This window comes from Poecile atricapillus, chromosome 27 (assembly GCF_030490865.1).
Source record: "Poecile atricapillus isolate bPoeAtr1 chromosome 27, bPoeAtr1.hap1, whole genome shotgun sequence".
Lineage (NCBI taxonomy): Eukaryota > Metazoa > Chordata > Aves > Passeriformes > Paridae > Poecile > Poecile atricapillus.
Genome location: NC_081275.1, coordinates 2,805,722 through 2,833,524, shown reverse-complemented (window position 1 = coordinate 2,833,524; position 27,803 = coordinate 2,805,722). Strand labels below are relative to the sequence as shown.

General features: G+C 55.3%; 1 protein-coding gene across 2 annotated transcripts; it reads left to right on the top strand.

Annotated features, from left to right (window-relative positions):
- The first annotated feature begins 12,297 nt into the window (after nucleotides 1-12,297).
- On the top strand, nucleotides 12,298-25,907 carry LOC131588948 (keratin, type I cytoskeletal 14). Of its 2 annotated transcripts, XM_058858029.1 has the most exons (9): nucleotides 12,298-12,613; nucleotides 21,672-21,967; nucleotides 23,531-23,613; nucleotides 23,875-24,031; nucleotides 24,287-24,448; nucleotides 24,530-24,655; nucleotides 24,746-24,966; nucleotides 25,316-25,365; nucleotides 25,555-25,907. In XM_058858029.1, exons 1-9 carry the CDS (start codon nucleotides 12,310-12,312, stop codon nucleotides 25,650-25,652), a joined length of 1,497 nt encoding a protein of 498 aa, XP_058714012.1. In that variant the 5' UTR covers nucleotides 12,298-12,309; the 3' UTR covers nucleotides 25,653-25,907. The 2 variants fall into 2 exon arrangements, with proteins under 2 accessions (XP_058714012.1, XP_058714011.1); XM_058858028.1 differs by lacking the exons at nucleotides 21,672-21,967; nucleotides 23,531-23,613; nucleotides 23,875-24,031; ... (3 more) ...; nucleotides 25,316-25,365; nucleotides 25,555-25,907 and adding exons at nucleotides 13,994-14,076; nucleotides 14,618-14,774; nucleotides 15,278-15,439; ... (2 more) ...; nucleotides 16,390-16,427; nucleotides 16,790-17,067 and having other exon boundaries at nucleotides 12,298-12,819.
- The last annotated feature ends 1,896 nt before the right edge of the window (nucleotides 25,908-27,803 follow it).

Below are 27,803 nucleotides of genomic sequence, written 5' to 3'. Positions count from 1 at the left end.
CTCATCTAGTGGAAAGTGTCCCTGCCCATGGCAGGGGGTGGAACTGGATGAGCTTCAAGGTCCCTTCCAACCAAAACCCTTCTGGAACTCCATGATTCTGTGATCCATCTGGGCAGGGCAGTGCAGCTGTCCTGCCCTGCAGCCCTCTGCTTTCATCTTGCCCTTCCACTCTGCCTGAGCCAGGCAGCTCCCCTCCAATGTGAAGGGAATTCCTTGCTCCATGCCAAGGAGAGAATTTGGGCCATGGAGAGACCCTGGGATGAACCTGTACTGGAATCTTGTGTGCCAGGCAGGGCCCTTTGAGCTGGGCTCCTGGCATGTGCCAGCTCATCAGCACCATCACCAGCACTGGCAACGTCTTTGGACACAGCATGGGTGCATCTGGGCCCTTTCCTGCCATGGTGGGCACCCAGCAATGGGAATAACCTGAATGTGCTGGGAAGCACAGTGAGACCCTTCCAGGCACTCTGACACCCACCCCATGCTGCCAATGCCTGGTACAACGGGGATCCCAGCAGAATCCCCTGCCATGGCACAGCAAGGGCAGAGGGGATGAGCCTGTCTGAGCAGCTCTCCATGTCCAGGGGCTCCGAGGCTCGTGAGAGGAGCAGTCCCAGCCCATGGGAGGAGCAGTCCCTGTCCCCTCTGGAGAATCAGTGCACTGCCCCCGTGCCCCCCAGCTCCAGCCAAGGGACGAACCGGCCTGGCTCAGGCATTTGATCCTGCCCTGGTGTGACAGGGGATGCAAACCAGGCTGAATCCACCTCTTGCTGATCTGGTGGTAAGGGCCAGGGAATTTTTAGGGTAACAGCAGCAGAAATGGTGAGCACAGGGCAGAGCTGTCCCCACTCTGCTGACTCGAGCAGAGAGAGGGGCAGGTCAGGCCAAACACCTTGGTCAGCACCTGCCTCACTCCAGTTCGTATTTCACTTACGAGGCAAAACCTGTGCGGGGTGTGAGCACATCCCCACGCAGCTCCAGCCGCAGCCCCGCGGCCAGGCACACTCATCCCTGCCTACACCAACCCCCCGAGGCCCAAACACTGGCCATGGGCCAGAGCTGCTCCCGGCGTGCTGCCAGCGCCAGCCCGGCCCAGCTGCCCGTCCCGGCACGATGCTGGCACGGCAGGGATTTGCCTCTTACAAAACACTTGGCCATGGCACTCCCTTGCCAGGTCGGGAATTGGAGCTGGGAGCAGGGGGTTGGGATGGGCACGCTCTGGGGTCCCAGTGCCCCCGTTCCCAAAGCCCAGACAGGCACTGGGACATGATGGCCTGGGAAGGGTTGCAGTGGCAGAGGACACGCGAGGGGACATCAGCCCCTGGGGTGCTCAAGGTCCTTCAGAGCCACAGCTCGTGTTTGTTGCTGTGTTGTGCAGCTGCCCAGGCCCCTGTGCCTGTTCACACTCCTGGGGCTCCCCTGGCCCCCCAAAGGTGCAGGAGCAGTGTGTTTATCCCAGAGCTGCCTGGTCACCTTAGCTCAGTAACCAGCAAGTACCAGCCTGGCAGGGGGACAGGGAAACCTCAGCAGGCACCACCTTGGGGCTGCAGCTGTAAAACCACTCGGTGACAGCCCCTTCTTTTGGTTATGAGATGTCAGGGACCCCCAGGAAGAGGCATTTCCATCTACCAGCACTGCTCAGCTGCCGTCTCTGTGGCCTTCCCGGCAGCCACTGCACTCACCCCCTGGCATGGAGCTTCCAGGGAAAACCAGGTCAAGATGGAGCCTTTCAGCCTGCTGCAGATTTTGCTGTGCTTGTGCCACAGGCTCAGTCCTTGCCAGAGGCAGAGCCACGGTGGCTGAACCGGCATGGGGCAGGAAGGGCTGGCAGATCAAGTGGGTTTTGGGGGCACAGGGAAGCCCAGGGTTGGGGTGCCAGGGCTAATATTGGCCCTGAACCTCCCAACCCTACAGCAGGTCCTCGCCAGGCTGGGCCAGGGGTTCAAACCGTGTAGAGCTGAGATCAGAAGTGGGAACTGCCTGGCTCCCCAAGTGTCCCCCTGCTCCAGGGCAGACTGGGGTTGCATTTCTCCTTCCTTCATTCCTGAACTGGGAGAAGGAATTACACTCCCCACCACAGCTTCCCTGCCCAAGAGCCTGCAAACCTCACTGGAAACAAACATGACACAGGGAACAGGGGCTGCCCAGCGGCCCCCAGCACCCAGCCCCGGGGCAGGAGACCCCCAGGCTGGGGGTGCTGGGCTGTGTCACCAGCGGTGTTTTGGCTGCCAGGGCCGCGTCCCTGCCGTGGCTTGTCCCCACACCCAGCGCTGGGCTGTCATTAGCGAGGCGGGTCCTGCCCGTGTTCCCATGTCCGCGTCAGCACCGCCGCCCTCGTGGGCGCTGCCAGGCGGTGCCCACAGCCAGGTGTGCCCCAGCCAGGTGTGCCCCAGCCAGGTGTGCCCCAGCCAGGTGTGCCGCCCCGCCGCCGCGGTACCAAATAAAGAAATCGCCCGCGCCCTTCTGCTTGCAAAACACTTTGGACTTGGTGCTCTGCTGACGCCGCCGGTTCCCAGCAGCTCCTGGGATGTGCTGAGGGCTGAAATGGCTCCTCTTCCCCTTGCTGGGCTGCAGGCGAGAGCCTCGGGACCCTGCAGATACAATGCTCTGAACCTCCACAGGGCTCCCAGTGCCCCATCAGCAGTGCAAGGGACATGGAGAGGGGACACAGACAAGGAGCCACAGTGTCAGGGTGGGCTGCCCTGGCCGTAGGACTCACACCCTGTGCATGGAGCCCGACTCCCAGGCCCAGGACGTGAAGGAGCTGCTGGCAGGAGGTGCTGGTGCTGCACCATGTGTCACACTGGCCTGGCTGCGGTCACTGTGTCCCTGGTGCTGCCAGCAAGCCATGGAGCGGCACCAGGCACAGACCTGCACTGTGGTCAAGGCTCAGATCCCTGCCACAGCCGCTGCAGCACAGCTGGGCCAGGGCCAGTGGCAGGACGGCAGCTCCATCCTCCCAGCGATCCCACAGTGGGGTCACCAGCACAGGGTGGGAAACAGCGGTGGCTGGAGGAGTAGGCAGGAAGCTCTGGCAAAGCTGGTTCAGGAACCAGCCTGTGTCTCTCCATGTTCATGAGCGACAGGGAGAAGCTCAGGAGCAGGGGGTTCTCAGGTCTTTCCTAACTCGTTAAGCATTTGGGATGAACAGAATGTGTCCGAGGAGCTCAGAGGGTCCAGCCCTGTCTGTAATTTGGGAAGGCTGTGTGCCAGCTGGGGATGACAGAAATGCCCTGAGCAGATATGGCCCTCACCCAGTGAGTCTCATGTATCCCCGAGTCCCCCAATTCCTCACAATGCTCTGGGTCGAAGCCCTGGGTGTCAGGCAGTCACTGGGGAACTGTCCCCAGCCAAAGCAAAGGTGATGGGTCTGACAAGGCTCCAATTGAAGGGCCTGACTGGCCACCCATGTGGCTCCAATCTCTTGGGGACACTGGTGCAATCCTCCCCCACTCCCAGTTTCCAGTCACCACAACCCCAGGGAAGGGTGGTCAGACCCTGGCCGTGCTGGGCACTGAGCTGTACTGATCCTGCACAGGGAAAGAAGGCACCAGCACCCTGGCCTGTGGGAGCTCTGGGGACAGCAGGAGAGGGTTTGGGGCTCTCTGCAGAGAGACAAAGCCAAAATAGGGCTGGCAGGAGCCCCCCAATCCCCCTGGGCTCCCTGGGCAGGGCTGTGGCTGGGCCACGCAAGTGTAAAGTTATTTCTCAGGAACTGGCTGATGGTGAAAGTTCTTTCCCAGGTGTGGCCCAAAAGGAATGTAAATCCTCTGAAGTCCTCATCTCCCCTGTAATTATTGTCAGACAAGTTTCAGCTTGGAGCTGGGCCGCCCCGGCCCCAGGCATGGGAGCGGGGGGATGACGCACAGACCTGTCCCTGCAGCGCACATGTCCCCTCCTGCCCCAGGAATGCATCCCATGACTCACGGGGACCGCGGGGGCAGCCAGGCGCTCGGGGTGGATGTGGAGGGGAGCACCCGCACTCGAGGTGCTGGGTGGGTGCTCAGCACTGGGCTCATGCAGGTGTGGGGGCCCGTGTTCTCCAGCCTGGACATCCCATGGGATGACTGAACAGCCAGGCACTGCTCTCCCCCAGGGGACAGAGGCTTGCCTGTGTCCCAGCATCCCAGCAGTGTCCCAGTGTCTCAGCAGACCCAGGAGAAAGGTGCTTCCCTGGCTCTGTGAGGGGTCTGACCATGCAGGGCACCGCTGGTCTGGTCTGTGCCCCCGGTGTCCCTCACCCTGACCAATTCCACAGGCATCATCCCTGGGACATCGTCACTGGGCCAGTGGAAATATTCCTGGCAGCTGTGAGCCAGCAGATTCCAAAGGGTCTTGGCTCATGGGGCTGACAAAACTGAGGCCCATTGCGCAGGACTGACAGGGTCCGGCCCATCTCAGGGGAGCTGTGCAGCTGCAGCTGGAGCTGGGGCAGTGCTCGGTGGCACCTCAGGGCCCGGGGCTCGGGGTGAGCCTGCTGTGGGGGCGTTCCCGGGGGGAATCACTCGGGAAGGAGCCCTGCAGTTCCCGAATGCCACGGCCGGGCTCTGACCCTTGTGCTGTGCACCTGGGGGTCGGTCACAGGCACGGGGAGGGAGCAGAGTCCACAAGGACAGCCAAGGCAGTGCCCGGTGCCAGCGGGGCTATCCCCGTAGCCCGTGTGTGCGGAACAGCCTCAGCTGCGCGTCGGAACTGCTCACGCCAGGAGAGCACGAGTGTGCTCACCTTCCACACCTGCTCACACTCCTCTCCTCCCCTTTCCGCCCGCTCTGCCGGCCGGACCAGGCGCTGGCTCTGCACCCGCCCCGGCTCTGCGGCACCGGCACCGGCACCGGCACCGGGGAGCTGCTGGGGCGCGGGGAGCGGCATGGCCAGGATGCAGGCAGGGCTCGGCTGTGCAGGGCACCTTTGCACACCCCTGCACACCCCTGCACACATTAGTACACCCCAGCGCACCCCAGAACTGCCCCACACCCCGTCCCCGTCCCCGTTCCCGTTCTCGTCCCCGTACCCGTCCCCGTCCCCGTCCCCGTCCCCGTTCCCATCCCCGTTCCCGTTCCCGTCCCCGTTCCCATTCCCGTTCCCGTCCCCGTTCCCGTTCCCGTTCCCGTTCCCGTCCCCATTCCCGTTCCCGTTCCCGTTCCCGTCCCCATTCCCGTTCCCGTTCCCGTCCCCGTTCCCATCCCCGTCCCCGTCCCCGTTCCCATTCCCGTTCCCGTTCCCGTCCCCGTTCCCGTTCCCATCCCCGTCCCCGTCCCCGTCCCCGTTCCCGTTCCCGTCCCGCCGCTCCTGCCGCTGCCAGCAGGGGGTGCCCGTGCGCAGCGATCGCTCCCCCGGGCACCGCCCGGCGCCACCGGCTCGTCCCGCCCGCTCCCACCGGGACCCCCGGATCCCACCCGGCTCCACCGGGTGCCTCCGGGATTCCCCAATCCTCCCGACCCCATGGGTTACACCCCAATCCTCCCACTCCCACCGGTACCCCCGATCTTAACCGCTCCCACCGGGTACCTCCGAGACCCTCTAACCCTCCCGGTCCCACCGGTCCCCTGGTCTCACCGGGTCCCCTCGGATCCCCCGGCTCCCCAGAGGTCCCGCCGGGCCCCTCTGCACCGGCCCATAGCCCAGAGCGGGATCCCAGCACCGTTTCCCAGGGCAGGTCCCAGCCCAGACGCCTGAGTGCAGTCTGATCACAGCCGGGGTGGGGGCATCACTGGGACATTGGGACCACCGGGACACCGGGACTACTGAGCCACCAGGGCATGGGAACCATTGGGACCACAGATACCACCAGGACCAACAGGACAACAGGACTACCAGGACATGAGGCATGGGACCATCAGTACCACCAGGACCTTTGACACCATGGGGCTCCCACCATTCTGTTCTGCCCAAGAGTCTCAGCCCAGCCCTGGCAGTGCAGAGCCCTATTCACGCACTAAGCGGGGTATGGAGCTTATCCTGAGCACCCGCTGGTTCTGCAGCACTGGGCTGAGCCAGGGGTTCGGATTAACAGAATAATAACAGAAGTGAAGCTGCTTACAGAGCTGCAGCACGTAATTACTGTTACGTATTGGAGAATCCGCCGCGCTCCGGGCGAGAGCGGGGCCAGCGTGTGCCAGGCCCAGGCAAGCCATCGCCTCCTGCCAGACACGGCTGATGGGCCTTGGCTCTGCACTCCCAGCTCGTGTTCAGAAAATCATTAGTGTCATTAGAGCTCCAGGGTGGAGCAGTGGCTCTTGGCCAGGAGCGCCCTGGGCATGGTGAAGGAGTGGGAGTGGGAATGGGGTCCCAACAGGGACCTGAGCAGGGCTGGGGGTGGGGGCTCAGGTCTTTGGGGGGAGCCAGGAAGGGATGGGGCAGGTTTATCGCCAGGGGCCTCTGGTAGGCACCAACTGTTTCAGTCTTGTTAATGACTTCATAAAACTCCCTGCCAAGTACAGATTAACGAGCAGCCAAGTCATTACCATCTTGTGGGAAGTGACAGCACAGCCCGGTTACAGGGACTGCTCTGGGGTACATCTCCTGAGCACAAGGGCTGGGCAGCCCCTTCCCCTCCCAGCAGCTGTGGTGGCCTCCTGGAGCACGGCCCCGCTGTCCCCTCAAGTGCACGAGGTGACAAGGCCCTGCTGCACCAAGGCCATGGCACAGCCTCACAGGAAACACCTGCCACAACCATCGGCCCTCGAGGAGCAAGAGAGGGAGGGCAGGAGGGATCCAGAACACACAGCACATCCTACCTGAGGGGCCAGGCCACAGCCCTCTTCCAGAGGGGGCTGAGACCAGAGCTGGGGTCCCACTGAGGAGAGGGGCTTCCCTGGAAATCACAGTCTGTGGGGGCTGTTCCCATTGCTCCTGCCCATCCTCCTGGTCATCAGGGCTGTGCTGCTGGGCAGGGTCTGCATGGGGCCATCCTCCTGGATGCAGGAGGGCACTTAATGCCAGCAGAGGCCCTGTGGAGGATTCACAGGGCTGGTGGAATCCCTGTCACCACCAGCAGGTTTGTCACATCCCCCTGGGGTCCTTTGATGTGACTGACCTCACCCCAGAGTGGGAATTAAATCGTGATTCCCTTCTGTGAGCGCAAGCGTCCCCAGGCCAGTGCTGGTACCTGCCTCACCCCACCATCAACGTCACGGGTGTCCCAAGCCGGGATTCCCATCCGGCTGAAGACCTTGCCCCGGGGGCACAGCGGGTGTGGGTGCAGGATGAATGTGGGAGCCGCTGTTTGTTGCCCACAGTCAGCAGAAAGTTTGTGTGACTCCCTGCCAGCTGCGCCGTGCTCAGTGAGGGGAGAGGAATGAACAGACAGGGTGTGATCGTATTGCCACACCGAGGAATGAGACATGAGAAAATGCAAGAACTGCTGCTACCTAGAAGACAGATGCTGAAAAGTTAACGTGGGAAACTCCAAAGGTTGGAGTTTGCCATGGAGATAGAGCTCAAACAATTCCTGTGGCTTGGGACTTTGGCTCTGCTCAGACATAAAAATATTCTTCTGTCTGAGTAAAACAAGCCCCAAGGTGTGTCCATCTGTCCTTCTGCCCACCAGAGAGACTCTGGTCACACCTCTGACTGCAGCTCGGGGAGATTCAAAGGGAGAGCTTTGGTCCCACACAGCATTGGAACATTTGTCCCTTGGGCTCTGGACAAGGGAATGCCCAGCTCTGGTCTGTGCTCCTGCACTCTGTCACTTGCCTGAGCCCAGGCTGGGGTGGATGAGTGAGGATGTCACTGGAGACAGCCTGCAGGGAGCCAAACTGCTCAGTGCTGAGCTTACTGGAATGAGTCTCTCATCCCCAGGCAGAGGCAGGAGGGTTGAGCCAGCCTTTGGAGACAGGACAGGTGTGATCACAGTTTGTTCAGTATATTCCTGGCTGAGATGTGCCAGCAGAGAGGCCGTGCTCAGCCTGGGGTGGGCTGGCAGTGCACGGGGCTGTCACAGTGCCTGGGTGGCCAAGAGGATGAACAGCTGCAGTGGGACTGGGGGGAAGAGATTCAATAATTGTGGAAAGACCATCTCGTGCCAGATGTGCCCGTGATCCCTGAATGCAGCAGAGAGAACCCCATCCCCCCACACTGCCTGGCCACTTGGATGGGCAGGGGAGCTTTGGACTGGCTGTGTCAGCAGTGCTGATTCCTTGGGAACCTCTCTGTGAGGGGATCTCCTTGGCACACACTGAGCCAAAACAGGCAGAGCAGGTCTCTGCTGGGAGCAGCTCTGAGCCCCAGCATGGTGGGGGTGGAGGTGGCTCATGAACAATCAATGACACAGGACCAGGACCTCTCCTGATGCTCTGCAAACCACTCAGGACCTGGGCCAAATGGAGAAACATCACCCTGTTCACATGGGAGGAGAGGAGAGGAGAGGAGAGGAGAGGAGAGGAGAGGAGAGGAGAGGAGAGGAGAGGAGAGGAGAGGAGAGGAGAGGAGAGGAGAGGAGAGGAGAGGAGAGGAGAGGAGAGGAGAGGAGAGGAGAGGAGAGGAGAGGAGAGGAGAGGAGAGGAGAGGAGAGGAGAGGAGAGGAGAGGAGAGGAGAGGAGAGGAGAGGAGAGGAGAGGAGAGGAGAGGAGAGGAGAGGAGAGGAGAGGAGAGGAGAGGAGAGGAGAGGAGAGGAGAGGAGAGGAGAGGAGAGGAGCCCTGATATGGGGCCGCCAATGGGGCAGCTGGAGGGTCCCGCTGGCACAGCAATGTCTGGCTTCCCTGCTCCAGTTTGGAGCCTGGGAAGGGACAACACAGAGTAACTCCCCTTGTCCTTCCCTTCACCTGGCTGCCTCCGTTGCCTTCTCCCCTCTGCAGCGGCTGGGCCGGGCTGTGCTGTCCATCTCTCAGTCTCTTGGTGTGAGCAGGAGGGAATTAGATGGGGTGACATCACCCCCACCCTGCAGCTCGGGCAGCCGAGGCTCGGCTCACTGGCTGGTGGCAATGTGCCCTGGGCTGCCCAGAGGGAGTTTCCATTGCACACACAACCACAGCTTCCTTTCATGGTAATAGGATCTGGGATGGCTTTTTCCAAATCATGTGGGGGGCCGCCAAGACACGTCCTGGCACATGGTAAAGAATTGACAGCTGAGATAGAAACAAAGACATCATGTGTCACTCCACACCTTGATATATTTGTTACCTATTTTGTGTTGTTCAGACTTTAAGAGCAAATCCGTCAGCAAGGGTAGAGCCTGTTCCTGCCATTCCTCACACACAGGAGACTCCTTTCTCAGGCCTGTAGCCCTCAGTGAGTTCCCACTGAGCTGGGAGTTGCTGCAGAAGGCACTCGGGAGAAGCTGGCCCACAGGGGAAATGCAATGACTCCTAATTAGCTCTTATTCATGACATTAAAAGCACAATTAGGTGTTGTTGTTTGAGGCAAATGCAACACACTGACCGTGCCCGTTCCACAGCAGCTCTCCCCACTCTGGGCACTGCGTGTGCAGCGTGGTCACCCCAATGTCACCTCCCCTCCTATGCAAACCAAGGAGTTCAGTTCTTTGCTCCCCTCTGCAGCACACAAGGCACAGATAGCATCTCTGGCGTGCTTCTTGCTGGAACAGACTCCGATACCATCTCCCAAGAATTATGATGTGTTCTTTTTTTCTTTTATCTCAATGGAATTTGTTGTGGGTGAGTGCTTCAGGAAAGCCTGGGAGATTGAATTCTTCTGGTAACATGAAATAGCTGAAGCAGTACTGTTCCTCTGAATCCTGATGTCCCATCAGCAGCCAGCACAGGGGAGCTCTGTGCTGAGGGTTCCTGATGTCAGAGTGGGGCTGGTGTGGGGTTGATGCCCAGGAGCTCAGACAGGGGCTGGGACAGCAGCTGACCAGCAAGAGCATTGGTCAGAAAAGACCAGGAAAAAGCTGATACTGCAGGACAATCTCCAGATTGTCTGTCTGACATCTGCCACGTGGTAAAAGAACTGAAACCTGAGCTGTGATAATACAGAAAGAAAAGCTGTAAGGCCAGGTGTCCCCTGCCTGAGGGCTGTGGAAGGGCTTTGCCTCCTGTTAGGGCAGTTGTCACCTTCAGGCTGACTTGTAGTGACCTAAAATGTGAGGGTGACCTGAGGGGGGTCAGACCTCACAGCACAGGATTTAGCCCACGTGGGAGGCTCAGGGCCAATGTGGGAATTGCCTGGAGCAGGAGGGAGTTTGCTGGAGCAAACATGAGCAAAGTGAGTGCATTTGGAAGAGCTGGGTGCAGGGGTGGCCTGGGATGGCTCTGGAGCACAGCTCTCACACGACGGCTGTTGGGTAATCCTGTACCCCCCACTGCAGAGGGAAACGGGCCAGGAACATCTGATCTTTGCCCTGCCAGGTTGCCCCAGGATGGTGCTGGAAGCTGAGCACTGTCCTCTGCTCACTCTGCCCTTTGCCAGTGCTGGGTTGTGCCCAGGTCCCCTCCTTCCACAGCTCTCTGAGGGATGGGCAATGTGTGCGTTCCAAACTCCCGGTTTTTGCAGACTGGGGAGTCAAAATTGCAAATCTGAAGCCCATGGGTGTGAGGCAGTGCTGCCCAGAGAGCAGAGCCCTTGAATGAGAGGATCCAGAGTCTCTTGTTGTTTCCTTGGTGGCTGCCCAGAAAGTCACCCCACGCTCCTGGAGCTGCTAAGGGGAGCGTGACTGCTGTGAAGTCCTGAGATCTAACAGGAGGAAGATAAAGCCTTGTTGTTATTGTGTCCTTTGGGGAACATGAAAGAAAGGAGGCACCAAGAATTACCGAGGGTGAGGCTCTGGGAACATCTGAGCACCTCCAAAATCAGTTAGTGCATTATAATGTGAAAACAGCCCGAGGGGGCTGGGGAGGAAGGAGATCACAACATGAGGGAACACCACAAAAGGGCTCCTAATCCCTATAACTCCTTCACTACCTCACAGGCACCTCTGCAAAAAGCAAAATAACTTCTTTTATTGAGAATGCCGTAGTTGGAGCCAGGCAGGCCGGGCTGGGTGTGCGATTTTCCACTGCGCACAAAAAGAGCTGGCATCACATCAGTGAAGGGCTTTTTTCTCAAGAAAGAATAAAACAGTGCAGTGCCACACTTCCTGCTTCTTTGCTGCTTTTTTCACAGCAATACCTGTCCAGCTATGTTACTGTAACCATCCTGCTCAGTCCTTCAGTAGCCCGGGGCAGGCACTGTCCCTCCCCTCTGGGTGTGCTCAGAGCCTCGGTGTTTGCAGGGTCCTCACCCCAGTGCTGGATGTGCTGGGCTTTGCCCATCAACACTTTTGACAGAGGTGATGCTGAGTTACCATCGGCATCGCTTTCTTCAGCTGCAAATCTGTAGGAAAAAGCCTTTAGCACAAACAGTGATCAGGATTGATTGTACTCTTCCTACTGATAAGGATTTATCCTTCTCTTCCCATTGATAAGGATTGATCCTTCACTTCCCATCTGGAATTGCAAGAAACGTGCCCTGGCTGTGGGTGTCTGAGAGAGTTTCATTCACTCTCCTCTGATTTAGAATGTTTAAGCATTAAACCCTGCCTCAATGTTGAGAAAGCAGAAATTGTGGCACAGGATTTTTTAGCTTCTACACATTTTTTAGAAGTCACAAGCAGTTTCTGTGGGATTTTGGGAAAGGTGATGGAGCAAAGCAGGTACTGCTAGGAAACATTACTCATCTGCTCTTTAAACTGTGTGAAACCCCACCAGAGTAGGGACTTTCCAGTCACTGTAGGGAGATTCAGCCCAGGCTGGTACATAAGCAGAAATTGATGGAGTTTATTCTCTTTTGAGCTATAAGATTTCTGCCAAGTCCTGTATCAGTACACAAATCCTGCCAGGTCTGTGCTTGTCCTGTGATAAAGGTCGTGACGGGAAAGTTTCCATCTGGCTTTGGCTTGGCCCAAATGAAGATTATGGACGTGCAGAGCTCCTAAGTCAGCAGCTTTCCTTGGATTTAGACTTCTCAAAAAAGCAAATAAATAGATTTGTAGATTTTTGCAATGATACTTGCGAGTGACTTGGCGGATGACAGAGGATTCACTTGTGTTACTCCATGAGGGCGCAGCGGGTGGAGCTGGAACGGGCACTGGGAATGCCCTGAGCAGGGACCTGGATGGCACCAGCTGCTGGGAATGGAAGCGGAAGAAGGTCCCATGTGATTGTTGCTGGTGGGATGTGACAAAAGATGTGAAATCAAGGAGAGAAAAATGATGATTCTGGAATTTGGCTCTGGCTGTCAGGGGTGTCGAAAGGCGCCGGCAACGCCTCCTGGCCGGGCTATAAAGGGCCCCGAGGCAGGGGAGCGAGCACTCACTGCTGCTGCTGCTGCTCCTGCTCTGCCTCCCTGCCTCTCTCCATTGCAGCTCCAGCATGAGCACCACTGTCAGGCAATTCTCCTCCTCCACCTCCCTCAAGGGCTTCGGCGGCCTGGGGGGGGGCTCCAGCAGGCTCTCCTCCGTGCGTGTTGGGGGAGGAGGCTACAGGGCCCCCAGCGTGCACGGGGGCTCTGGCAGCTACTCCGTCTCCTCCCGCATGGTCTCGGGCTTCGGCAGCGGCTTTGGGGGCAGCTACTGCAGCAGCGCAGGAGGGACCCTCGGCGGGGGCTTTGGGGGCAGCTATGGGGCCGGCTTTGGGGCCGGCTTTGGAGGAGGCTTTGGAGGAGGCTTTGGAGGCGGTGATGGCATCCTGCCGGCCGGGGAGAAGGAGACCATGCAGAACCTCAACGACCGCCTGGCCACCTACCTGGACAAGGTGCGAGCCCTGGAGGAGGCCAACACCGACCTGGAGGTGAAGATCAGGGAGTGGTACAAGAAGCAGGGACCTGGTCCTGACCGTGACTACAGCCCCTACTACAGGACTATCGAGGAGCTCAGGAACAAGGTAGGATGCTGGGATTAACTCAGGGGATGTGTCAGAGAGGAAGCAGAAACAATGACTTTTACCTCTGTAATTAGTCAGCACTAATTATGTCATAAAAAGTGTCTCAGTGGCATGTGTAGAGTGCCCAGCTGGAAATTAGAGATGTCTCAATGTCAGCTTTTGGTTACATCCTCCTGAGTTGGACAAGTGGCAGCTTTCACTGGCAGGAACAGATCTTAGAGGATGTAACACAAAAATGAAGAAAACAGACAAGTCTGCACTGATCATATGTGTTCTTGGGAGTTTAAAATTAAGGTGCAGGGAAATTTGCAGCTGTGGGCAAACTGAAATACTGATGTCATGTCTGAAAACATTCAGGCAAAGAATTTGCAAACTTGTTTCAGCACCTCCTGTTGAGGAGATTTAGATGATAAAGAGAAAAAGATGGAACTGACCAATAACGAGTTTTTTGCCTCTTTTGGCAGTTGCTGCCCCAGGGCTGGAACTGGTGCAGAGCCCTCAGCCCAGGCAGCTTGGGCGTGGGGATTTCTCTCCCTTTGTTTTGACTCCCAGCATCCCATTTTGGAGGAAATGCTCGAGTTTACATTGTTCTCTTTTATTTCCCATGTATTAATTGCCCTTAGCAATTCTGGAAGCTGTGGACAGCTGGAGCTGCAGGAGTGCTGGCAAAGGATCCACGGAGCTCATTTTTTCCCCCCCCTCCTCAACAGAATTCTCCTAAACTCTGACTTGAATCTCCTCCCAGTGTGGGTTATTTGCTCCTGCTTTGGTAATATGAAAATCAGAATCTGTAGGCACCTGCTCACTGCCTTTTGTTCCGTTTCTGCTGCCAACAAAATAAATCCATCCCAGAACAAGGTGTGCCAAGCACAGACACCCCACTGGCCCCTCTGACCTTTCCACAAACAGCACCTGCCCTGAAGGATAGGAACAAAGGCCACCATCAGATCTCACACATTTTATGTGGCCTTTTGAAACGCTTACTGAGGGACTTTTGGAAAGGGAGGTCATGGAGTAACTAGCCCTTCTCACAGTCAGTGTCAGCTGCATTTCACTTGTCCTGATTCCAGACACACTTCTGCTAAGGAAATGCCAGACTTCCCCAGAAGTGTTGTTCCTGTCCCAACACTCAGCCAGGAGGAATTCCTGACACTCTTTATCTTTCACTTCCCAGGTGCTGGTGGCCACAGTTGACAATTCCAACCTCCTGCTGCAGATTGACAATGCCAGGCTCACAGCAGATGACTTCAGGACCAAGTAAGACACATTTCCTGGAAAAAAATGGAGCAAAGTATGCAGGGAAGTTTGATGAAATGAGAACAAAATCCCATCCAAACCCCAGAAAGGCAATGTGGAAGCAAAGCCTTCAAAATGAGGGCACAATTTCCAAAGCAGATGGTTATCTCAGTCTTACAGGCACCCAGGGGTTGTGTTGCTTCCATCCAAACTCACTGTTTTGTTACTGTAGCTTGTCAATCTCTGGCACAGCATTTCCTGTGCAAAGACCTTGCCCTGTGCCTCGCTGTGTCCTTAACCTGTGTGTGCAGCTCCACAGAGCCCAGGGCCAGTACCAAGGCCTGGAGGCGTCAGGAGCAGGGGGATGTTACGGACTCAGGCCAACACTTTATCATCAGTTCTCCCCCACTCTCCTCAGCATTTCCCCTAGGAAAGTTGTCAGTGGGGCCGTGTAGTGCTGCCACAGTGCCAGCAGCAGTGTGGAGGCAGCAAACAGCAAGCCCAGTTGCTGTGTGCCCAGCTGGCAGGAGCTCGTGCAGCTTTGCTGTGTGTGTGTCCCCAGGTTTGAGTCGGAGCAGGCTCTGCGTATGAGCGTGGAGTCCGACATCAACGGCCTGCGCCGGGTCCTGGATGAGCTGACCCTGTCCAGAGCCGACCTGGAGATGCAGATTGAGAACCTGAAGGAGGAGCTGGCTTATCTGAAGAAGAACCACGAGGAGGTGAGCAGAGACTTGGGCTCTAAAAAGGCCACCCTGGGCCCTGAAATTTGAGTTTTGGTCCAGCCTTTAAGGCTATGCTGGGCTCTGAACTGCTGGGTGGGAGGTGAGAAGTGCTGGGGAGGCAGCAGAGGGGATACACTTTGGACAGCAGCACATCCTCCCTGGAGCCTGTGGGACTCCCGTTCACCCCTTGTCATGTCAGTAATACCCACTGTGGCTGTTAGAGGTTCATTAACAACCCTCACAGCTTCTGGCTGCAAAGAACTGTTCCCTGAGAAATGAACCAGCTACAGGCTCTGCTTTATTCTCTGGAGAATTAACTCCAGTGGGGATTTCTCAAGAATTTGAATTATTTTATTTGTGGTCATGGAGCAAATTCCCCAGTTTGCTCCCTTTTGATCAGCCCCCAAATGCTTGCTATCCTGAAGAACTCTGACTCAAGAGGAACATTTTATATGCCAGTTCCTGGATTGCCTGAAGATATGTTTCTCTTTTTGTGTCAGGAAATGACTGCCCTGCGCGGGCAGGTGGGTGGGGAGATCAGCGTGGAGATGGACGCTGCTCCTGGCATCGACCTCACCAAGATCCTGGCGGAGATGCGGGAGCAGTACGAGAGCCTGGCGGAGAAGAACCGCAGGGACGCCGAGCAGTGGTTCTTCAGCAAGGTGAGGAGCCGGCGGCGAGCAGCGGGCGCGGGGCCGGGGCCGCTGCCGGGGCTCTGAGGACACGGCTTTGCCTGGCTGCAGACGGAAGAGCTGAACCGGGAGGTGGCCATCAACACGGAGCAGCTGCAGAGCGGCAAGACGGAGATCACGGAGCTGCGGCGCACGATCCAGAGCCTGGAGATCGACCTGCAGTCGCAGCTCAGCACGGTACGAGGGCCGGGCTGGCGGTGGGGCGGGGGCGCGGGGCTGTGCCCCCCCGGCCGCCCCCCTGAGCCCGGCCCGTGCCCGTCCCACAGAAAGCGGCTCTGGAGGGCACCCTGGCCGACACCGAGGCGCGCTACGGCACCCAGCTGGCCCAGCTGCAGATGCTGATCACCGGCGTGGAGGAGCAGCTGGGGGAGCTGCGCTGTGACATGGAGCGCCAGAACCACGAGTACAGGGTCCTGCTGGACGTCAAGTGCCGCCTGGAGCAGGAGATCGCCACGTACCGCCGGCTCCTGGAGGGAGAGGATGCCCAGTGCGTGAGGGGCTTCGCTGGGAGGGAGGGTGGGATGAGATGGGTCGTAGCAAAGGAAAGAGAAAATGAACCACCTGCATCCCCTGGAGAGTTCTCTCAGCCCATTCCCTGACCCATTGCATGCAACAGGGTCTCCATTTTCAGTCCCACCAGTCCACAACAGCCCAGTGGTTGTAATGGCCCTGCAGCATCCCTGGGTTCCACCTCCTGTCCTTCCACGTGTGTGTGGTCCTGGGCAGGGAGCAGGTGTTGCACTGGTGTGTGAATCCCTGTGTCACACTCCCATCCTTACCAGCTTCTTCCTTCAGTGGGGACACTGGCAGCATTTTAATCATATATTGGTACAAGAAATAAAGGCAGGGTTTAAATAATGATTTTGTCTTGGAGATGACTCACTTTTTCTCACCATCTTTTCCTTGTTCTCCTCCCATAGCATGTCTTCCCACTACGTCTCACAGCCTGTGAAAGAAGGTAAGAACAGGTCTTGTTCAAAGCTCTGGTCATATACAGCTCTCATACCCTCACCCACCTTAGCGCACACTCCTTTTACTTTTCTACTAAAGTTACTATTTTATTATATTTCCCAAATTTGAACTGATATACAAAATTTTACAATACAACAAATTTATTATATAAAAAACATTATGATATACCAAAACATGTGTCAGAAATTATCTGAACAGACTGAGTCTGTACAATTTAGCAGTGGGAATGTGGTGCTATGTTGAGTTTCTTACGTGATGATTGTAGCAACAAATCTCTAAGACAAAGATCCTTAAAACACTTCCTCCCTGCTGCCCTGGAAATTACAGTTCCTTCTTTCCCCATTGCAGGGCCAGTAACCACGCGCCAGATCCGCACCATCTTCGAGGAAGTCCAGGATGGGAAGGTGATCTCCTCCCGGGAGCAGATCACCCAGGCTGCCCACTGAGGCACTGCCTGTTCTGCTGCAAGCCTCGCCCAGCACAGCAAAGCAGATCCCAGCTGATGTGTTCTTGCCATATGGATCATCAAAAGCACCTTCTCCCACTATCACCCCCTTCCTTCCCCTCTCTCACCCTTCTCTCAGCTCCGTGCTACACACAGAAATCAAATAAAGCTTCTCTTTGCAGTCCTGCAAACCAAGGTCTGGTCTCGATGCTCTTGGGCTGTCCCACCCCTGTGGGACAAAGCTCCTCCCTGCAAGGAAAACATTCTCCATCCTTGGTACCCCGATGGTGGGGCCTGCACACCCACACCTCTGTAACTCCTGAGACCTGGTGGCTCCAGGGGAGAGGGTGTGGGAGGCAGTCTAGAAAGCAGCTGATCCCACAGGTGGTGGGAGGTGAAGCCTGTGAGAATCCCCACATTTCACAGGTTGGACAAAATGCTGCTCCCCCGCTGCAATGCCCAGCAACAGCAGCACTGAAACTTTAACCCAGTGAGGCCAAGCAAGTGACAAAGCCCAAGTGATGCAGACAGGACCCTGCAAACACCACACCCCAGCTCTGCCCCAGCAGCTGCTCCCCATTCTGGATCCCAAGCTTTGGGGTGAAACTGTCTGAAGCTGCAGACAGGACAGGGATCCACCGGCTGCTGTCCCTCCAGACAGGCAAACTCAGCTCAGTTCTGTTCCTGCTTCCAGAGGCGCCACTGAAGGGTGAGGAAAACAGTGATGGGAAGAGGAGGGTATGGTCTGTGCAAGCAAAAGGATTAAAATTCTTCTGGGAGTTCTTGTAGCACTCCCCGGCTGCCGGTGGCTGCTCCTGACACAGCAGTTCCCACTGCCGTCACCCGGCCCAGCGTTCCTGGAAAGCCAGTTCAGACACATTCTTGGCTGCATTCTGACACATTTATTACTTCATAAATCCAACTTCTAACTCAATGAAATGAATCAGAGCAATGCAACTAAGCGAGAGTGAAAGCAGAGCTGGCCACACAGCTTTATGACCCTTCTCCAGAAATCTGTGGAATTTAGGAGGAGATAAGAGAGGATTCTTTATTTTTCCCCAAACACTGGAATGATGCCTGCAGTTCATCATCTGCCCTGCAGCCAGGTTGGAAGGGCTCCACGGTTTTGAGGCCCCCCATGCCCCTGCCCTGCAGCTCTGCCCAGTGCCGTGGGCTGTGTCCCCCCGGCCCCCTTGGAGCAGATCCCCGTGACCCTCATGGGGCATTGGTTGCCCCAAGCACCCCCAGTGTCCACCAGCTGGAGGAGACACGGTTATGGTTTGAGGTTTAATGCTAATGATCATTGAGCTCATCAGTGGGGTCAGGAGAAAGGCTCCTGGAGCATCATGAGTGATCCATGGGTCAGTGGCAGCACAATTCCCGACCCTCCCAACTCGAGGTGCTTCCAGCTCCAGCACCTCCACGGTCCTGCAGACTTCACTCCCTCCACTCCCACAGCCTTGAGGAGAGAGCCCAGAGCAACCCGGGGACTCTCCCTGAGGGAATTCATGTCCCAGGGCTGGATAAAGACAGGGCTGAATCACTCAAGATCAGATGCCTGAGAAGGGTCAGGACAGACACAGCTTGCACGGCCACACCCAGTTCCAGGTCACCTCTTAGGGACCCTGTTGTCCCCATGGGTGGTGCAGGGACCACCAACACCTCTTGCAGCTCCTCTGAGGCCCCTGCCACGCCTGTGCCCCTCTGGCTGCTGCCCTTGCAACACCCAGTGCAGGGATGCTGAGGTGCCTCGCTGGAATTCACCCTTGCTTTATATTTTCCTCCTGTAAAAGTCTGGGCACACCTGTGTTCCTATAGAAACAACAAATAACACTTTGCTAATGAAATCCCCTGCTTTAATTACTCCTGCTGCTGCACAGTGTGAGGAAGGTGTGGAAAACAGATGTCAATTTTCTCCTGCCTTGAGCATTAATAATTAGTCTTGACCTTAGGAAACCCTACCGAGGAGGGAGCTGCAGAGGTGGCTCATGACAGGCAGCGGCAGCTTGAGGCAGGTCTCAGAAAGTGGGAATTCAGTCCAGAAAGATGGCTTGACTTCTCAGGCAACACTGAATTCCTCTGACAGAAAAGACCACTTTAGAAACAGACATTAATGTGTGGTTTTCAGCTCATTTTAGGGAACTTTTCTGTGATAATTTGGTTCCAGGGAAAACTTTATAAACATATAAAAAGAGGGAAGTGGTTTAATCCAGGTAGTATCTGCATCTGCTGATATGTAATTTTGGAGCCAGAACTTCACCTCCATTTTCCCTCAAAGTAAGACCGAATTGTATGTTTAAACACCATTGTGCTACCATGAAGCTGCTGTTATGCCATAGAACTGGAATTCTGATTTTGAATTAGATTAAAAATGAGCTCGCAGTGTGCACGTGTGCAAGAACAGAGGCAGGATCTGGTTTAATACTCAGCCTTTGACTTCAAAGGGTGTGATAGAAATAGCATGCAGTCCTTGTGGTTGTGTTCAATGGGAGGTCATGGAAATAACGTCCTTGAGTGGTTAATGTAGTTTTAAATCTTAATTAATGCTCATGATTTTAATTGCTGCCCTGTGGCATTACCAAAGTATCACAGATATTCTGGGAAATGTGTGTTTTTATGACATAGCAGTTCAATGGCAAACAAAAGATGAAAGAAAAGGCAATTCCCCATCCAGGAAGAACAGTGAATCACCTGTGTGTGACATGACTGTGTGACAATGTGACACCTGCACCACTCCGAGGGGCTTTGCTCAGGGCAGGGCTGAGCGTTTGGACTCACACAGGGGCTCTGTACCGGCTTTGGCTCTGACATTCCCCGTTCCCCACATCACCACTGCAATCAGAGAGGACAAACCACGGCATTGCCCGGGCAAAGGTGAGGAAATGAAGATGGGGACGAAGCACATTCCTGGGAGCGACACGTCCCGGCCGCCCCCGCGCTGCTGCACCTTTTCCATCTGCACCTGGGGAGGACGAGCAGCGAGTGGGAGGCCCCTGGCCCCGTGCCCGGAGCTCACACGACACGAACACCCTGACTCCAAGAGTCAGAAATGGCCAGAGCCAGCACGGCCGGGACTCCCACCCTCCAGATCTTCAAACTGCACAGACTTGTCTCCATTCACCTGTGGCAAATGGGAACATAGCGAACCACTTCTCCATAGCAGCCAGCTCCTGATATTCCAAGGACACATCCAGTCCTGCACTGTCTCCAGCTTTTTGCAGATGGAGGGGAGGGAGTTGTACCCTTTGAGCTCCTCAGCAATGTACCTTTGTTCTTCCTTCCATACCCTTTCTCCCCTCCTTTGGCAAATGATCTAAGGAAGAACTTGGCTGTTGGGAAGGGGCTGTTGGGGCCTGTCTGCAGAGACAGCCCAACAATCCACTGTGTGCTCACATGAGCAATCCCCTCCCCTCCACACCCTGCACCATGAGCCAGGGACACTCAGACTGCTGGATTCTGCTCGTGCTGCGGGTCAGCACAGAGAGATGACAGCAGGGCCTGACCACACCGCTGCACTCAGTTCTGGAGCCTTTTTCCTTGCCAGAGACAATCATTGTCTCTCCTGAAGCTCCGTTTCTGTGGGAGCCATAAACTCAACTCACAATGGAGCTGTCCTGCCTGGTCACAGCTTTCAGAATTGTCCACCACAGAAAACATCGCTGGCATTAGCTGCTGAGCTCACAGCTTTGTGCTCCTGTTCACAGGGCTTACACACCAGGAGCATTTCCCTTATGTCCTTCATTTACTTTATGCTATCCCACATTTTTCCTGGAGATCTCATAATTCTACCTAGCCACCATACCCTGTCATTTTGGGATGGTTGGCTAGTGCTCGTTCCCAAAGAACACAGACCATCCTATCACCTTCCCACAGTCCCCCACTCTTGAGTGGTCTCTGAAGTGAAATCTCCAGTGAGCCCTGGAGCACAAATTCCCTTTTCATTGCTTTTTCGCTACTGATCATCGCCCTCCCTGCAGATAAAAGAGCGGACTTGTACTTCCAGGATTGGGAGCCAAGTTCCTTTCAGAACCACTGGACTCAGGGGGCTTTGGAGGGCCATGCAGGGCCTCCCAACACAGCTGCTGTCCTGCAGGTGTGTGTGCAGCCCAAGCAGGGACAGGAAACTGTAGCTGGGACAAAAAGCCACAGTAAAAGAGATGCTGAGCTACTCGGTCAAATGCTGCCTGCACCGCTCTGTTTCAAAGCTCACAGTGCAGAGGGAATTAAATCATAGCCCTGAGCAAGGAGCCTCCTCCTTTTAATCACACCTGACAATTTACTTGGAAACGGAAGAAGCATAAAGACGCCCTTTGTAAGAGAAAAATCTTCAAGTGGAATATGACAAAAAGCATGACTAGAACAAAGGCAAAAATGACGATTCTGGAAGTTGGCTCAGGTTTTATGAGTGATGAAAATTGTCGGGAATGAAAAAAAAAAAAAAAAAAAAAAAAGTGGTGTGGCAACGCCTCCTGGCCGGGCTATAAAGGGCCCCGAGGCAGGGGAGCGAGCACTCACTGCTGCTGCTGCTGCTCCTGCTCTGCCTCCCCGCCTCTCTCCATTGCAGCTCCAGCATGAGCACCACTGTCAGGCAATTCTCCTCCTCCACCTCCCTCAAGGGCTTCGGCGGCCTGGGGGGGGGCTCCAGCAGGCTCTCCTCCGTGCGTGTTGGGGGAGGAGGCTACAGGGCCCCCAGCGTGCACGGGGGCTCTGGCAGCTACTCCGTCTCCTCCCGCATGGTCTCGGGCTTCGGCAGCGGCTTTGGGGGCAGCTACTGCAGCAGCGCAGGAGGGACCCTCGGCGGGGGCTTTGGGGGCAGCTATGGGGCCGGCTTTGGGGCCGGCTTTGGAGGAGGCTTTGGAGGAGGCTTTGGAGGCGGTGATGGCATCCTGCCGGCCGGGGAGAAGGAGACCATGCAGAACCTCAACGACCGCCTGGCCACCTACCTGGACAAGGTGCGAGCCCTGGAGGAGGCCAACACCGACCTGGAGGTGAAGATCAGGGAGTGGTACAAGAAGCAGGGACCTGGTCCTGACCGTGACTACAGCCCCTACTACAGGACTATCGAGGAGCTCAGGAACAAGGTAGGATGCTGGGATGAATGTGACATCTTCATCAAAGCCACTTGTAAAGAGATGACCTTGTTCCTAACAGCTGGAGGGAAGAGGCTTATCAAATAACAGGTAATTAGTCTGAAATGAAAACCAGATCTTTGGAATAACAGTCACTATGAACAACAGATCACCAGGGACCAGAATGGAGTTTCTGTTGACTGTTCCAGTGTAGGAAGGAAGATGGGACAGGAAAGGAGTCAGACAGTGATTCAGGTTACCTGATGCTACTTGCTGTCCCATTGTCACCTCCTGCCGTCCTTCTTACTACCGGTGCCCCATAGTTGCTCCCTGTTAGGCTCCTGATGGAGCTCTCAGCAGGCAGGGACTTGTTATCTCCTGGCCCTCTTCACTGCTGAGTGATATGCAGATGGAGATGAATAGTCATTCTCAAAATATCCTACAAATCAGATTTTTATCCCTACCCTTCAAGGAGGCTAAAGTCAGAGGTTAAAACAGAAAGTGTCTTATGGGATGGATTTTCTTTAGGAGTTGCAGACACAGACATGAGTCCAACCCAGGGTTGGAACACACTGGGCTGTGGTAGGTGTGTACCCTGCTCTAAAATGTAGCAGATGAAATCATGGCCAAGGTAATTTCTTTATTCTTAGAAGCTCCCTGGATGATTTTAAACAAAAGTCCTTCGACAAAACACCAGAATCTGCCCATCCCTCCTGCCCTGCCATTGCTTGCCCCCCCTCACCCTCATCACTCATCCTGAGTGAGCTCAGGTTCACTGAGGGAATGAGGTGTGGGCGGTTGGGCAATGCCGTACCTGCTCTGTGAGTGTAAATTCCTGGGAAATGGGGCAGGGTCAGCCCCTGGGGGGAACTCACATTCCTAAAATTTCTTGAGCTTCACCCTGGGGGAAAGGGCTTGTCTTGATGCAGGAAGCTCCTCTGCTGATTCCAGCATGTGGTGTGCTTTGATGGAGCACAGAAACATCTGGTGGCAGGAGCTGTCTCTGGATTTGAGTGATGAAGTGCTGGGTCTCACAGAAACCTTCTGCTCCTGATCCAGGGGAAGGCAGATCCTCCCCTCCCTCTCATCCCTCAGCTGGGAAATGACCACATCAATATTCCTGGATTATTCCTTGGATATCCCCTGAAGCAGGAGAACTCAGAGCTCCTCATTAGCTTGTGGCTACAGAAATTCCTGCTCACTAAATGGCCAATCATTTTCATAATCTCAGAGCAAATACTTGCACCTCAGGTGTAATTGTGAAAGCCAAATGAGGCAGGCACAAGGCACTCCTTCCTTCCTCGTTTTTCCTTCTTAGCTGGGCTGCTTCCATTCCAAAGCCTGGAGTGTTTCCAGGGCTCAGCATGGTGTGAGCACCTGGAGGTGCCACCTGGGCAGGCCCATGCACCCAGGGCAGTGTTCCCAGGGGTCTGTGCTGATGGGAGGTGGAAATGAGCACCCCACCTTGTCTCCCTCCATGGGCAGGAGGCCCAGTGCTGCTCCAGTCCTTCCTTGGATGGGATTACTCAGAGTGTTTGAAACGACTTTTTAACTCTTTCACTTATCCCTCATTAGATTCTTTCTGCAACTGTTGAAAATGCCAACATCGTCCTGCAGATCGACAATGCCAGGCTGGCAGCAGATGACTTCCGAACCAAGTGAGTCCAATGCCTCCAAGAGCTTTTGTGAGAAAGGGGGGAAAGCCTGGCTGTTCAAGGTGCTTTTTTTCTGCACCTGGGGTTGCTCCACTGGAGTGGAACATTTGGGAATAGTTCATCTCTTCCTGGGCACAGCAATGATATTTCTGCACTGTGAGAACTGTGCACACACTTGGCAAAAATACACCGATCTGGGGAAGGAACAGACAAGAAAAATGCTGTATCAGGTGGGTGTATTCAGCTGTGTGTGTGTGTCCCCAGGTTTGAGTCGGAGCAGGCTCTGCGTATGAGCGTGGAGGCCGACATCAACGGCCTGCGCCGGGTCCTGGATGAGCTGACTCTGTCCAGATCCGACCTGGAGCTGCAGATTGAGAACCTGAAGGAGGAGCTGGCTTATCTGAAGAAGAACCACGAGGAGGTGAGCACAGAGTTGGGCTCAAATTGTGACCTGCAGACATTCATTGCACAACAGGGAAATGGGCCAAACACACAGGAGTCTCTGCAATTAGGGCTGTCAGGAGACACTCGGGCAGGAACGGGGAGAGAAATAATCCCTTCAGGCAGGACCTCCAGGAGGTCTGTGGGGTTCCTGTGCTGGGTGCAAATAAGAAATTTCTCATGATGGGAAAATGCCATGTCACTGTGACGTGTGGTGTTTCTCTTTTTGTGTCAGGAAATGACTGCCCTGCGCGGGCAGGTGGGTGGGGAGATCAGCGTGGAGATGGACGCTGCTCCTGGCATCGACCTCACCAAGATCCTGGCGGAGATGCGGGAGCAGTACGAGAGCCTGGCGGAGAAGAACCGCAGGGACGCTGAGCAGTGGTTCTTCAGCAAGGTGAGGAGCCGGCGGCGAGCAGCGGGCGCAGGGCCGGGGCCGCTGCCGGGGCTCTGAGGACACGGCTTTGCCTGGCTGCAGACGGAAGAGCTGAACCGGGAGGTGGCCATCAACACGGAGCAGCTGCAGAGCGGCAAGACGGAGATCACGGAGCTGCGGCGCACGATCCAGAGCCTGGAGATCGACCTGCAGTCGCAGCTCAGCACGGTACGAGGGCCGGGCTGGCGGTGGGGCGGGGGGCGCGGGGCTGTGCCCCCCCGGCCGCCCCCCTGAGCCCGGCCCGTGCCCGTCCCACAGAAAGCGGCCCTGGAGGGCACCCTGGCCGACACCGAGGCGCGCTACGGCACCCAGCTGGCCCAGCTGCAGATGCTGATCACCGGCGTGGAGGAGCAGCTGGGGGAGCTGCGCTGTGACATGGAGCGCCAGAACCACGAGTACAGGGTCCTGCTGGACGTCAAGTGCCGCCTGGAGCAGGAGATCGCCACGTACCGCCGGCTCCTGGAGGGAGAGGATGCCCAGTGCGTGAGGGGCTTCGCTGGGAGGGAGGGAGGGTGGGACAAGACAGGTCATAGACACAAAATGCCTAAGGCCTCAGCCCAATCTTAGCTTTCAGGGCTGGTTCCTCTGTTCACACCAGCTGTGGGTGCCCAGACCTCTGTCCCTGGCTGTAATGGGATTCTGCACTGGGTCCCTTTCCTTGCTGGAAAGGGCTGTGGTTCCTCCATCCCTCAGGAGCGGCCAAGTGGAGCAACACTTTTATTGCCATGAGGCTTCTCTGTTTTTCTTCTGCCTGAACACAGAGCCTGTGTAGTATCAACAATCAGTGTTTGTCCCTAACATCTGTTTGGTTCTGTGCTTCTCTTGTAGCATCTCCTCCCAGTACTCCTCCGCCATGTCCTCACACTCTGGCAGAGATGGTAAGAACCCACCTTTCTCCTCAGCCTGGTTCTTTCCCCTTCCCAGTCAAAGCACGGGTTGTTTAAAGCAGCATTTTCCACTTCCCTGTGGAACTTCCACCAGCTCTTGAAGAACATGCAATATCTGATAGTGTTTTTAAAAATTTCTCTCCTTCCTGCCATGAATAATTGTCCTCCTTTCCTTTGCAGTCACGACATCATCCCGTCAGGTGCGCACGATCGTTGAGGAGGTGCAGGATGGGAAGGTGGTCTCCTCCCGGGAGCAGGTCGCACTCACCACTCGCTAGCACAGCCCCTGGCTCAGGAGAGCAGGGAACTGAGCCAAGAAGTGCCTGAGGCCACGTGTCGGGTTGTGTCCCCTCACTTGCTCTTCCTGCCCTGTGTTGCCCTCATTCCGTGTAGGTGTCTCTGGACACAATAAAGCTTTTTCTCCTTGCTTGTGCAACTGCAGACTTGTCTGTCACTGTCATGCGATCCCTCAAAGCCTCTGGGTTCTGTGTTCATGCCAGGGAAAGCTCTAAGAAACCACAAGAAGTCAGTGAGAGGAGGGGAATGGAGGGACATGTTCCACCTGGAGGGACAGGGGTTCTGCCTGTGACAAACATAATTTGAGACAGCTTTTTCTAATAAACTCAGTGCTTGTAAATACATGGGACTAGCCAAGACATGAACTGTGTAAAGGATACAAAATGAAGGCAATTATGGAAAGATGAGGTTTGAGGTCAATGTGCCACGCGACTGATAATTAAAGCCAACAAAATAAAGCTCAGTTCTCTAACTCTGGGGATCATAAAAAGTCACTTTCTCCTGTAAGCTGAACTTAGATGGCTTCAGCAAGACTGCTGCTGTCAGGTGTTCTCTCTGAGATGTGAGCCTGGTGTTCACTCAGTTGGCAAACCTCATCTCCACAGGCCTACTGTCTCTTTTGTCTTTAAATCACACTATCAGGCACAAAAACTTTTTACAGGGCTATTCATGCTGCCCCAGGGCTGCACTTAAGAGGAACTAAAGTAACCATTGCTTAATCTGTGCAGGGATGAGTAGCAATAATTTTATCACTGTCGTGTGTAGCAGATCACTGCTAAAACCCTTCCTGAAATATGCGAGGTAGAAACGACGCCTGAGGCTGAGCTGCCGCTCAGGATTAGTGACGCAGTTGGGCAGCAGCAGGTTCTGGCTGTGCCTGTGCCCATTTGCCTGCTGGAAAGCGACCAAGAGAGGGCCAGAGAGGAGAGGAAATTGTGTTAGAGCCAAATGCGTGATGGAATCGCTTTGAGCCAACTTCATGCTTTCTAGTCCGTGGTAGCTGGGAGCCCTGAACAGCGGCTCATGTTCATCCCACACCTCAAGGATACAAATCTGGGGCTCAGACCAAAGGGAGAGGGAACAGTTTGCATTAAATCAGCTTCCCTAATAACAATGGCCAAGAGGCTCCTGCAGCTGAGGCAGCAAAGGCTCCTCCTTTGGGTGATCAGTGGTTCATTCATTCCCCTCAGTCTCCCCAGGCATTACTGTCCCTCATCCCACTGAGTGCTCCCCAGGGTGCTCCCTGGCCTCAGCAGCTTTGGAAAGAGCTCATGAGGTCACACTGGGCATGACAGGACAGGCAAAGGAGAGGAAAGGAGATCAAAAATTTGGGGAACCTGCCAGGTCTTTCCAGAGAAGGGAGTGTGAGATGTTATCACTCTGTATCATCGTTCAGCAATTACAGAAAAGGGCAGGAAATGAGACACAGCAGAGCAAAGAGTTCATGGGCTGCATTGTGCTTCTCCCTTTGCTGGAATGACAGACCTTCCCTGGAGAAAGTCTTCCAGGCCAAGCAAACCAGAGCTATGTCAAAAAATGAAAACCAGACCAAGGAAAAAAATGCACCTGAGTCTCAAGTTGTCTCAGACTCTATGGCAGTGGGCAAAGCTGCAGGCTGGAAATCCTGAGCCAACTGCTCATGTGCTTTTTTGGTTGTGGTGGTTTTTGTTTTGTTTTGTTTTGTTTGTTTTTTGTTTCATTTTTTGGTTTTTTTTTCTTTTTGTCATCAGAAGAGAGTTGTTATGCTTTAGTTGTAAATGGCTTTTTAAGTCTTGAACCATCTGCAGAATGCCTCAAGTGTATGAACAGAGAAAAGCTTTCTGCAAACCACAAATATAACTGATTAAATATAAGTAGGAGGTGAAAAGAAGACGTCAGTTTAAGAGTAATTGGCTCTGCTGGCAGCACAGAGAGACATGGCCCCTTCTGCAGCCAAAAGGGCACAGGGGACAGATTGATCCAGCAGAACACTCAGTCATCTCTGAGATATTTACATCTGTCAGCAGGAACAGCCTGAGATGAAATCCTGAGGAGAGGTGGGAGAACAGCCGGGAGAGCTGATGGAAGAACCTGGTTTGTAATCAGTGGATTCAGTTCCCCTGGGAGGATTTTATCAGGGGATATTAATCAAC

Bases quoted from the DNA above. Each gene is read 5' to 3' on its own strand.
- LOC131588948 (XM_058858029.1), top strand. From the start codon at position 12,310: ATGAGCACCACTGTCAGGCAATTCTCCTCCTCCACCTCCCTCAAGGGC. The intron at 23,614-23,874 runs GTGAGTCCAATG...GTGTGTCCCCAG, and splicing joins GCAGATGACTTCCGAACCAA to GTTTGAGTCGGAGCAGGCTC. The intron at 24,449-24,529 runs GTGAGGAGCCGG...GCCTGGCTGCAG, and splicing joins AGCAGTGGTTCTTCAGCAAG to ACGGAAGAGCTGAACCGGGA.